Raw genomic sequence first — 12,998 nt, forward strand, 5'->3', positions numbered from 1 at the left:
AAATTTCATTAACTCTATCACCTCATCCCATAGTTCATCGCTCACTTCTGAGTCATCGGGCAACCGTAATATTATCTGTTTATATATATAATTCCTAAAATTCAAAACGCTAAAAAAGATTTAAAAATCAAAACGCTCACTTTTGACCAATTTTCTTGGCAAAATAAACGATCATTTATCAAAAAAATTTAACATCATGCACTCGCAAGTCAAACTTTTTTATTCATATATGCCGACTAAATTTTAATTCAATTGATGTTAGTATAATTGTCAATCTGTGACTAAATTTTAACATCATGCACTCGCAAGTCCCATTACATCTACCATAAACATAAAACATATTCTTTTCTTATCCTGATAAATCATAAACAAAAGTTACCAGAAATGTACATTCAAAGTCCAAATAAGCAAAAGGAAACTAATGCAGACCATAGCATACCAAAACTTCATTTTTCCAATTTATCAAAACATTGCCTTATTTTCTAAAAAAAACAAAACTTTGTTGCTGGGTCGTAACTAAGGCGGGAAATGAAAGGCTGACATTACATGACTCAAGCTCAATGCAAAATTGTAATTTTGAATTTTATTTTTAAATTCTAATTTTAAATCAAAATAAAAGTTAAAATTTCTCAAGTTTACTTCATTAAACTCATAGCTAATTGTAATTAGCTGAAGTTCAATTCCCAATCTCAAATTCGACTTTTAATACTTAATTTTAATTTAGATTAAATTTTTTAAATAATAAAATTATAAATATAAACAAAAAGTAGCTCAATCATATTCATAATTTCCCAAATCAAGTATTAAAATACTTAAATATAACTCACTTAATATATTTAAAATAATACAAAAAATTGAAGCAACTTAATCCAAACCGTCCGATGTCCACATGTATTCCATCTATTGAATTGAGAGCAAAATTTTTATGATAAAAAACCAAACAATATCTTAATCATTAGGTCGGGAGTTCACTTCTTGCTAATAAGAATAAAACAGATTTTATGACTATCCATTTACCTTTTTAGAGAATATTTATTATAAAAGAATAAATTACTGCAGAAACTCTAATTTCAAAAGAAAAGAAAAAAACCAAACAATTCTATAAGATGTAGTAACATAACTTGCTACTCTTGAACACTCCAACATCGACTTCAATGTCATGACATGCAACATTGCACACAAAAAGATGAATTAAACATCAAAAGATAAGCTTTCATACATGATTATTAAGTTGAACAAAAAGTATGTGTGACATGGGTGTCCCATAAGTATATTTATTTAAAAAACAAGAAACAAAGTCATAAAACTTCACCACTTGCCAAACAAATATTTGTGAATAAAGCCAGTAACTTAAAATATGAAATAAGAAATTAAGTGCAACAACTAAAACCAAGAAATACTTGCTTACAAACATCAATCAATGGATGAAAACTTGAAAAAGCCAAAATAAGAAACATCGACCCTGAATCCATCAATGATTAAAAGGAACACAGACTGACGATGGACATGCATATATGCATATAAGCAAGCATAGAAATTGAATCAAATGAAAAATAGCATCCACATTTACAGGCAAATCAAGAATAACTTATTACTTTTAAGGCATCAAAACTGGACAGTTCACATTTTCTTCATATTTGCACATGCATCCTTTTCTTTGTTATTATTATTTCCATGAGCAACGTACTACTTAAGCATTAGGATAATACAGAATTACATACCATGGCCAAGAAGATGAGCCAGATAATCTTCTGGTTTCTGCAGATACGCTTGCAAAAGACAAGGCAGTGCCTACCTTAATTCAAGGATATGGACATCCTTAACTGCCTCTAACCTGTAAAGTTTACCAGCTCTCCAGACAGGACCTTCCACCTTAAACTCTGGCTTTCCTTGAGAACCTTGTCTGACGTCAGAAAATAATTCAACAACCCAGTGCTGAAGTACATCCAAAGACTCTGCACCATCAAGAAGTATTATCATGATTATGCTATTAAAGATGTAAACAAATAATTTAGATAACAATTACACCATAATTTTCTTCCAACTGACATATGTACAATAAGCACTGAAATTCCTTCAAAAAATTAGAATAAAATGCTTAAGTATGTTTAAGCTTTTCATGGAAAAGTTATAAACTTAAAAAAGTTAGTTAAAAAATCAGCTGTCTAAACAAGGTAAAATGGATATGAAAAATAAAACAAAATTTTGGACAGAAATGGAGGAAAAAGAGGCAGTGAAAATAAATGCCATCCAAGTTAAAAGCACTGTTGCCCTTAGAGACTAGAAAGAGAGAGTAAACAATGGCCACAAATCTAGAGAATCACAACAAAGTAACTTACCACCACCAATTACCACTAACTTCATCAGTCCGCCATGGTAATAATCATTATACAGTTCTAGTATTTGTTTGCATAGATCAATCCCTTTCTCAATAGCATCAACCAGACTCTTCTTGCTTCCTTCCATTTAAGACAAGGAAAATTCCCATTTTCATGCCAGTAGACATAAATGAGTTAAAAGTGAACAAATATCAATTGGATGCAGAAACTAGTAGTTAATGGAATAAGCAGATTACCATGTCAACATTGAATCGTTCAATCCCAGCCAGAATCTGTAGTGCTAGAAACAGATCTTCCTGCAAACAAAGTCAACAGGCCATATTTATGTATTATTCAGAACATTTCAAAATAAATAGTTTCAGATATTTCTTATTCTATAGTACATTAGGAGTGAACTTCTAAAAGGGTTTCATAACAAGCAACAGAAGATGATATTAGCTAAGTCAAACAGAACTTAGATCTATGGCTAACTCATTAATTCATCTAAAATCCAAAGGCATATATAGTTCAGGGGCAGAATGGCATCTAGATGATACCTGATTTACATTTTCTTAATCACATATTACTGCAGGAAGCATCCCCTCAAAAAAAATAAAAATAAAATAAAATAAAATCAAACCACATTAATTCAAAGGCGTGTATAAACAGGAGAGAATGAAACTAACCATGGAAACTTCATCTCCAGTCGCATATTTTCCAGCATGATCTTTTAACAGCTTCTCAAGCGCTGAAACAAAGAAGCTTAATCAAATCGATATGCTTTTATTTCAAATTAAATAAATTTTGTGGCGTTTTTTAGAAAAACGCCGCTATTGCTTACCTTTTGCGGCGTTTTTATGAAAAAAGACACTGTTTTGCTATGCTAAAAAAAAATTATTTTGTTTGCTAAAAATTATTAGTTAAGTAATTTTATAAAACATTTATTATTACTCTTTTTATAAATTGATTTTTATAAAATAAAAAACTAAGTACTCTCAAAATAAATATTTTATATTTTAATAAGAAAACAAATGATAAAATGACTGTAATTAATTATTAAGTTAGAATTATCTAATGTAAGCAATCAATCTCTCACACATCAATTTCTATTAAAGATTTAGACGTTAATCATGATTTTAAATTATTCTTTTCCGATCTAATCTCTATTTTATTAGAGATATTTTTTCTAACTAAAATATAATTACTATTATTTTGCATTTATTTATTTATTAATAAATAGTTACCTATCCATATCAATCATTACTTTTATTTATTTATTTATTTATCAATGTTTTTCTTAAATCTAATATTTAAATATATAAATTAAAAACACCAATTAATCTAACCCCTAACCCCTATCTCTTAAACCCTAAATCATAAAACATAAACCCTAAACCCCTAACCCCTCTTTTACAATTATATAAGAACTTAATTGATATATAAATTAAAAAAATACTAATTAATCTAAACCTTAAACCTTATCCCAACCCTGAATCTCTAAACCCTAAATCACTAACTTTTAACCTCTAACCCCTAACTACTAACCCCAACCCCCAACCCCTAACCCCTAACCCATAAACATTATTTAATATAAATCAAAACACACTAATTCATCTAAACCCTAAACCCTGACCTGACATTGAATCCATAAACCCTAAATTAATCCTTAACTCTTAATCTCTAACCCTAACCCCTACCCCTAAATCACAACCCTTAAACCAGAATCCCTAATCCATAATCCCTAATTCCATAATCTATAAACCTTAAAATTGTAACTCCTAAACCGGCCTTAAATCCTAAATTAACCATATACACTAAACCATATACCCTAAACCATATATATTAAACCCTAAACTATAATGATAATTAATTAAATACTTTAAAATTAATACTATCGTATCTTTTACAATTATATATGAAATTATTTAATATATAAATTAAAAATCAATCAGTCATGTACCCAAAAATTTTAAAATTATTTTAAATTATAGTATTTTAATTTTTCCATTTTTAACAAATATTTTCTATGTTTCTTATAAATAAACAAATTATTTCTACGTGTCATTATTTCAAATTTATCCATTTTAACAAATATTCAATTAAAAATAAATTGAATGTTAATTAATATAAATAAACAAATTAAATAGTAAATAGACATATAAAATGTTTTTGCGGCGCTTTTCAAAAACGCCGTTAAATCCCGAGCATTAGCGGCGCTTTTCAAAAAACGCCGCTAAAGCTCTGAGCATTAGCGGCGCTTTTCCAAAAACAACGCTAAAGCTCTGAACATTAGTGGCGCTTTTCCAAAAACGCCGCTAAATCCTCGAAAGGTCAAAAAACGATGTCGTTGGGCTTAGGTTTTTTGCGGCGCTTTTCTAAAAAACGCCGCTAATGCTTATTTTTAGCGGCGCTTTTTTAAAAACGCCGCTAATGCTCGATCTTTAGCGGCATTTTTTGAAAAGCGCCGCTAATGCTCGATTTTTAGCGGCGTTTTTTATCCAAACGCCGCTAAAAATGCCGCTAAAAGCCTATTTTGGTGTAGTGAATGGACATTTTAGCCAAATAGGGAATATAGAGAGGAGGAGTTTGCCTATAGAGGGCCTTATATTGGGTAGTTCCAATTGTTGAATAGTAAGAAGTGTTATACCACTATTCAGCCAAGGGCAACCATAAAGCCCAAGCTCTAGCTTTTCCCCTGACATTCATCTCAAGTAGCTCTCCAAACATCAATTTAGCACATTTATCTAACCATATGTCTCAAGGTGATAGGTTGTAGAGAGTTTCAACCAAGTTTCCAACCTCTTAAAAAGTTTATGCCAGAAGGTTAACATAAAGATCTTATCCCTATCAGAGACAATTGATTTTGGTGTTCCATGTAACTTGTAAATATGATTAAGGTACTCCTAAGCAATTGTTATTGCTGTAAAAGGGTGCGAGAGGGCCACAAAGTGGCCATATTTGGTCAATTTGTTCACAACCACCAAAATAGTGCCATTCCCCTTTAAAGTTGGTAGACCTTCTACAAAATCCATGCTGACCTCAACCTAAGCTCGATCAGGAATTGGTAAAGGCTGAAGTAGACCAGGTTTAGCAGCATGACCATATTTACACATCTGACAGGTCACACAATCCCTCACCTATTGGTTAACATAATTAATTCAACAATTAATTTAATTCATGTGACAACTAAATACAATGCCAAATGTATTTGGATTTTGTTCGTTTCAACTATAGTGTGTGACCTTCTATGCTCTTGTAACGTTGGTAGTAATACTATAACATTTATAACATTACAAGCAATGAGTGACATCTAGTAATGTATCATTGCCACCCAAGTTAGAAAAAGTCGTGATGTAACATCCCGATTTCGGGCCCAGTCGGAACAGTGGTTTTGAGACCATAAATTTGATGAGAAAAAAATGATTTATTATATTTTTATGGTCTAAAATTTCAAGGAATGATTTTGTGAAAATTTCGTTCGAAAATTTCGACGTTTGGGCACTCAAGTTAGTCAAAAGGACTAAATTATAAAAAGTGCAAAAGTTGAGTTCTACATGTTAGAGGTGTCCAATTGTTATGAAATTTAAATTGGAGGTCCTTAAATGGAAATTATACCATTTTTTAAATTGTGGACAAAAATGGACATGAGATAAGTGAAATAGGATATTTTTAAGTGAAGGGTATTTTAGTCATTTAGTAATAAAAAAGAATTAAAAGGGGAAAAGATGGCAAAATATGTTCATCTTCTTCATTTGGCCGAATTTAGCAAGGGGGAAGCCATAGTTAGGGTTTTCAAGCTTCCAAGCTCCATAGTAAGTGATCCCAAGCCTCGTTTTTAATTTTTTTTTACATTTTTGGAGTCCTGGTAACTTGATTTAACTTATTCTAGCAATAATTTAACCTAGGGTTCATATTTGGAAAAATACCCATAGGTGAAATGTGTTTATTTTGATGTTTTATGGTAGAATATGAATCTTGGAATTATGTTAAACAACTTTTGCTAAGCAATTTTAAGTGAAAACAAGTAAAACGACATAATCGGTAAAATACCTAATGTTCATAAGTGTTAGAGTGGGAATTTGATGTTTCCATAGAAGGGAAAAATGTTCATCATGTCATAAAATATAAGAATAGGGATGAAGTTTAATTTTCGAGCTTTGGGGCAAAAGTGTAATTATGAAAAAGTTTAGGGGCAAAATTGTAATTTTTACAAAGTTCGAGTCAAGGATTGTTTTGATGAATGTGAGTATTAAATAAGATAAATTTTCTATTATAGATCAATAAGAACAAAATTCAGAGTTAGACCGGGGAAAGAAAAAGGTTGAAGACTAAAGTGTTAGATTAGATCATATTTTGTACCGAGGTAAGATTACGGTAAATAAATGCAATATTTTGATAATTATTATTAATGTTGTTATTTTTCAGCAATTATGTATTTATTTCATGAAAATATCTAATGTTGACTTAAGTATGAGATGACAGAAAATCAGTGATAAAAGCCCCGTTGAAACATTGGGAATGTATCGGATACAAATGTCATGACATTAAGGGAATGAGATCCCATGTAAGACCATGTCTGGGACATGGCATTGACATCATTGAAATTATGAGAGGTCCCATGTAAGACCATGTCTGGGACATGGCGTTGGCACCGAGATGAGAGGTCTCATGTAAGACCATGTCTGGGACATAGCGTTGGCACCGAGATGAGAGGTCCCCCGTAAGACCATGTCTGGGGCATGGCATGGGCACCGATATGAGAACTCCTATGTAAGACCATATCTGGGATATGGCATTGGTAGTACAGAAAACATCCCATGTAAGACTATGTCTGGGACATAGCTTTGGCATGTATTATCAGACAGGAGACCCGAGCATCCTTAGTATTCCAAGTGATTCAACGGGCTAGTAAATAGACCATGTTACATGAAAGTTCAGATAAAAGCATAATAATAAATTCAGGTGAGTTATAAGGATTGAGAATATCTCAGTTATCAGTTGAGAAAGAAATTTTAGCAAGGGAGGAGTAAGTTATAATCATGAGTTATTTAAGTAAGCAAGTAAGTGAGTAAGTAAAGAAGCGAGTAAAGATTCTAATGTTTGATGAAATTTATGAGTATGATTATTACTGATAAATGTTGTTATTTATTTACTGGTAAACTTACTAAGCTTTATGCTTTCTTTCTTTATTTTCCTTATTTTTATAGTATCGCCAAGTCAGTTCGAGGATCACAAGGACGTCGGAGTTCGTCTCACACTATCTACAGACATCTCGGTATTATGTGATTTCGAAACGTGTAAAGCTATGACATGTATAGAGACTTAGTCATTTTTAGTGTGTTTATATGATATGGCTAATGGTTAGCTATTGAAATGGCTAATTAAGAACATGTGTGGTGTTATGAATGCCTAAATGATAGTAAATACAAAGAAATTATAAAAGAGTAAAAATTTGCAATGGAACAGTTTTTGGACAGCAGCAGTGACGTGAATTTGAAAAATCACCAAGGATAGTAGAAATGGAATTAGAGAGTGAATGAGATATAGAATTGAATCTTATCTAGTCTATTTTCACACGAAAGAAACGGTGTAGACAAAGGAATTTTATATTAGGATATATTTGTATTTTAGTGAGACAGGGTCAGAGTTGTTTTTTGAAATCCCCTATTCTAACTTTAGAAAATCATTAAAAATTGTATAGAAAGAATTATGATTCATAATTTATATTTCTAGAATCCTTAGTGGGTCTATTTTCAAAAGAAACAAACGAGAATATTATATGAATTCTATACAATGAGATAACTGATTTTTAGTACAGAGAGGTTAGAACTGTCGAGTAGAGAAATATGAGAGACTTTAACTAATAAACTGTACTAATTGGCTAACCCAAAAATTTTGGAAATTTTATAGTAAGAAGATATTTGAGTTTAGTTTCAGATAAAATTTACGGATTTAAATTTTGAGTTTCATAACTCGAGTTATAATTAAATTAGTGACTATTACGTGAGTGGACAGCTTTACTGTGAATAGTGATTAAGTTATTTTTTATTTGTTTAAGTATTTGGAAAATTTTTAGTGTTTCTAGTTTGGACCCAAATCATTTTCTTTGCATGTTTTAGGGTCTCGAGGATTATTTTTAGGGACATATTGATTGAACGTGAGCGAATTAATTTTAAAAGCAAATTTTTATGCTCCGAACTGGTAAGTTAAATCAGATAACGCCTCGTGCTCGACTCCGGCAACGGTCTCGGATAAGGGGTGTTACACGTGATTCAACATAACCTTAATGTGATAATATTTTCATGTATTATATCATATTATCCTTAATATCTAGGTTGGACACAAGTCATGGAATAGTCACACTTATATAATCCAATCTCATATTTCTTGATGTTCTGAGCATACTATAATAAACAAATAAGTGTGATATCTCATATAAACTTGTTCGAGTATTGCCATGCATTTCTAGCCTCACTCCATCAAGAGACCAAATATATTTCTCCCATTATGTAGGAGTGATAAATCCTACCTTGATCAACCATATCCCACTACATGGATTATGGTGTATCCAACATTAGTCTTATAGTACAACCTGTTATGGTAGACGTTTTGACTGTATCAAAATATACAACTCACGTTGTTGGCTCAATGATAATCTCAAGTTTGAGGACCATATACATAGTTATCACTATGAGTAATATTGTGACTATTACATAATAATCCAAGAAACATACTCATATCGGTTCAATCCAATATGTTGTTCTCTAACACATACTCATGTATTGATTTTGACATCCCTATGTCAATGACAACTATTTGTCATCAATCAACTACACATTAGTCTTAATTCATTATTGTTATCCAAGCCCACAATAATACTTGACTAATGACCTTTTAAGAATAATAATATTTTCTTAGGACTTTATTACAATTCAGGTTTATATATACAAAAAAAAAAAAACTGAAATAATAATGGCAATGTTTTATATTAATAAACAAGGTAAAACGAGTATGTCATTACAATAATCTCATGATTAGTTTTTGGGTATACTGTAATAGAGCATACATTAGATTCCCCACTCTTAAGACATAAGGAACCTTATGCATTTCCTTAATCTCCAAATCATGCTTGGGGTATTAGGCGAGACTTAACTTATTATTGACAAGTAGTATGTCATTAACATATAAAACCAAATATAGAACCTTACTCCCACCGAATTTATGGTATATACAATTATCGACCAAATTCATCTCTAAACCGAATAAGATAATCATTTGGTAAATTTTGTATTATTATTAACAAGAAGTCTACTTAAGCCCATAGATAGAGTTCTTTAACTTGCAAATAATTAACTTTGCATCATTAGACACAAAGTTTTCTAGTTGCACCATATAAATGTATGCTCAATGTTTCATCATATGCAGCTTAAGGTCAAAATATTCCACTAAAGTCATTATAACTCTTTCTTTAATTGAACTTTTTAATGACATTCGTTCTTGAGGTTGTTGAGTTTGTTCTTCGGGAACAATCACATCATCTCGAATAGGGAGTTACTCAACATTGCCTTGTTGAGGTTTTGGATTTACTTCTTAATCAATGATAGGTATGAAAACTTGAACATCGTCAAAAGTGATGCAAGAACTGAGTTATAATCCAATTCCTCCTCAAAAGCAATGTCTTTAACCTTAATTCTCCCTCCAAACTGAATATCCTGAAAAAAATATTATAGTTTTCATCTCAAAAATATTTCCAATTGTGGGATCATAAAACTCATAGCCCCTAGATCGATGAAAATAACTAATAAAGTAGTTGTTCACTGTTTTGGAGTCTAATTTTTTTTCATGTGGCCTAAAAGGCGTTGCCTCAACTAGACATCCCCAAATGTGAAAATGCTTTAGACTAAGATTTCAACCTGTCTAAAGCTTGTAAGGTGTTTTTGCAGCTACTTTAGTGGGTATTTTATTCAGAATGTAAGTTGTTGTCTTTAGAGGCACTAACCAAATGAGCACTTTTAGACTTATAGTGTTTCAACCTTTCTTCCTCTTGCACAAATTGAGAAATGAGTTCATTTAGAGTCTATTTCTCCTTTTTGACAGTTGTAACTAATTTTAAATTGGTTAAATTATGCAAGAAGCGATACCGAGACCATAAGAACAAACAATTCCTCAAAAAAATCTATCTTAAGCGTCTTAAGTCTTGAAACAACATGGAACATCTTCATAATGTATTCTATGATGTTTCCTTGACCCTTATACTTCATAGACATCAAAGAAGTCAAAGTAATGTCATTTCAACCTTATCATTTTTGGCAAAACGTTTCTCAATTTCGTCAAGAAAACCTTGGCCTGAGTAATCTCTTCAGATTATGTTCCCCTTAGTGTAACATCTATGTCTATACAACCAAACACTATATGTAAGTGCCTTTTCCATTCCTTGAAATTAGTCCCAAGCATGGGTTTAGAATTTATATAAGTCAGTGCATTTTTCGTCCCTTGAAATTAGTCTCATTAAGCATGGGTATAGAATTTATATTAGCAGATATTGTGGCAGCAGAAGATGAACTAGCTAAATATAGAACATAATAGATAAAAACAAGTTCACATGGATATTCACAAGTAAACAATAAATTCAAAATAGTGGCTAATCCCATCTCAAGATGCCAAACACAACATTAATATCAACAGTAAGCGATAATCTTATTGTAACAATCAAACATTGACAATAAATTATGTCAAACAATGAATCAATCTTTGGGCTAACTTATTACTCGCATAAAGTACCTTATAATTGTCACACATTTATCACCATGTCATTGATATTCTGTTAAATATTAATTTACCTTTGGGTTAATTAATAAATGCATGAATCACAAAACATATAATCATCTTAATATTTTAAATAAACTAATCTACATAAAAGAGATCACTTTGGAGACATTTTGTTTCAACTAATGTATTTAAAATATTAAACATCCTTAATTAAAATCCAAAGCCAAAATTTGAATTTATTTGTTTCAGAATATTTCTCTTAATTTCATCTTTCACCAAATTAAATGATAATAGTATATATATGTATATATATTTATCCCAAAACATCATACATTGATGTCGGCAAATATAATAATAGGTGAATAAATAAATAAAAATAACTTCATATAAGACTTTAAATTTAAACCAAAATAATTAGAATAAAGGTAAACCCCATCTCAAGATATTTGATACTCCATTAATATTTCATCTTTGGACAAAATATTAACTTGTAAGTGATATTTTGGTGTAGTAATCAAACAAAGACAATAAAAACATGTTGAACAATAAATCTTTCTTTGGTCCGATTTCTTGCTCACATGTAAAATCGAATAATCGTCACATGTTTATTACTATAGTTGCACATGTAATTTTGTTAAATATTAACCTTCATTTGGGCCAATCAATATTAGCGTAGCTTAAGTTACATGCACAAAATCTTTTATATTTTAAAATAAAATAATTTCAATAACAGAGGTCACTTTGAAAACTTATTATTTCAATTAAGTTATTTTAAATATATACATATATATATATATATATATATATATAAACATACAAATATTCAAATTTAAAATGTTCATAATAATAACCCAAAATAAGATTGTCTCATTGTTGAATGAGAAAATTGTTTCCAAGACTAGTTACTCCCAACATTATGTTGTTCTCAAAGGTAGCCATTCTTAACATAGTGTTGTTCCCAAGATTAGTTGTTTCCAACATGATGTTACTCCCAAAGGTAGTTATTCCCAAACATGCTTTTGCAAAGAACAATATTTCCCGAAACTATTATTGTTAAAAAGCTCTGTAACAAAAAATAAACATCTACAATTACTAAAAGGTTTAGAGATAGGATAAAGAGTTGGATTTAGAGTGTTTTTGGAAAAAAATAAAAAATAAAAAGTTGAAAATGTAGTTGTGCTTTTGCAAAATGTCTTCCTCAACCCTTTGTCACACCCCATTTTTTTCTATTAATTGTAATATAGTGAAACTGCCATTTCTTATGTCTTAAATTATTTGCACAAAAATGAACACAAGGAAGTGTTGTGGCTTAGTGGAATGAAACTCATTAACTATCCTAAAAGTTCCTAGTTTGTACCCTCCATGTTCTCATTTTTTTAATTAAATTTTTGCACACAATTGGCATGTGCATTCAAGCCTTGCCGTCCACCCCCCTTGTTGCCATATCTCGAGGATTCCTTTCCTCCTTTAGCAAGTTAAACTTGCCTTATGTTGTGAAACACATCCCCTTTTTCATTTCTTGTTTCACTCCCTTGCCAAAATCTCCTCTCTTGCCATAAGTTTGTGATACAATGAACCTGGTCATGGTTGACCAAGCTACACACACCCTTTGTGCCGTCCACCACCCTTATTTGCACCCTAATCTCTATTTTTTCATTTTCTTCATCTTTTTTTCTCTCAAATCAAAATAGAACCACCACCACCTCCTTCTAACTTTTGTTCTCCAACCACCCCAACCGAGCCTTCCACCACCATCAAAGACCTCCTAACCACTATAGACGTCGCCTTTTTTCACTCCTCCTCCCTTCCACCGTCGTGAGCTGTCATGACCACCACAGCGAACCACCACGGGTCTCCTCCTCCACCTATTTTCTCTTCCTTTTCTCTTTTCTCCTTTCTTCCAATGTAGTG

The 12,998-nt window shown here is 31.2% G+C and overlaps 1 protein-coding gene across 3 annotated transcripts; it reads right to left on the reverse strand.

The window, feature by feature from the left end:
- On the reverse strand, positions 1 to 3,086 carry LOC105798044 (nardilysin-like). Of its 3 annotated transcripts, XR_008188672.1 has the most exons (5): positions 3,005 to 3,086; positions 2,576 to 2,635; positions 2,340 to 2,459; positions 1,722 to 1,955; positions 1 to 75 (listed from the first exon to the last, which is right to left on the reverse strand). XR_008188672.1 is itself a non-coding variant. In XM_052620681.1 (4 exons), exons 2-4 carry the CDS (start codon positions 2,584 to 2,586, stop codon positions 1,792 to 1,794), a joined length of 291 nt encoding a protein of 96 aa, XP_052476641.1. In that variant the 5' UTR covers positions 2,587 to 2,635; positions 3,005 to 3,086; the 3' UTR covers positions 1,514 to 1,791. The 3 variants fall into 3 exon arrangements, 1 of the variants encoding a protein (XP_052476641.1); XR_008188671.1 differs by lacking the exon at positions 1 to 75 and having other exon boundaries at positions 1,514 to 1,955; XM_052620681.1 differs by lacking the exon at positions 1 to 75 and having other exon boundaries at positions 1,514 to 1,955; positions 2,340 to 2,455.
- Positions 3,087 to 12,998: the final 9,912 nt, after the last annotated feature.

The sequence above is a fragment of the Gossypium raimondii genome, chromosome 9, assembly GCF_025698545.1.
Source record: "Gossypium raimondii isolate GPD5lz chromosome 9, ASM2569854v1, whole genome shotgun sequence".
In the NCBI taxonomy this organism is placed as follows: Eukaryota; Viridiplantae; Streptophyta; class Magnoliopsida; order Malvales; family Malvaceae; genus Gossypium; species Gossypium raimondii.

Bases quoted from the DNA above. Each gene is read 5' to 3' on its own strand.
- LOC105798044 (XM_052620681.1), bottom strand. The intron at 1,956-2,339 runs GTAAGTTACTTT...TTGATGGTGCAG, and splicing joins GTTAGTGGTAATTGGTGGTG to AGTCTTTGGATGTACTTCAG.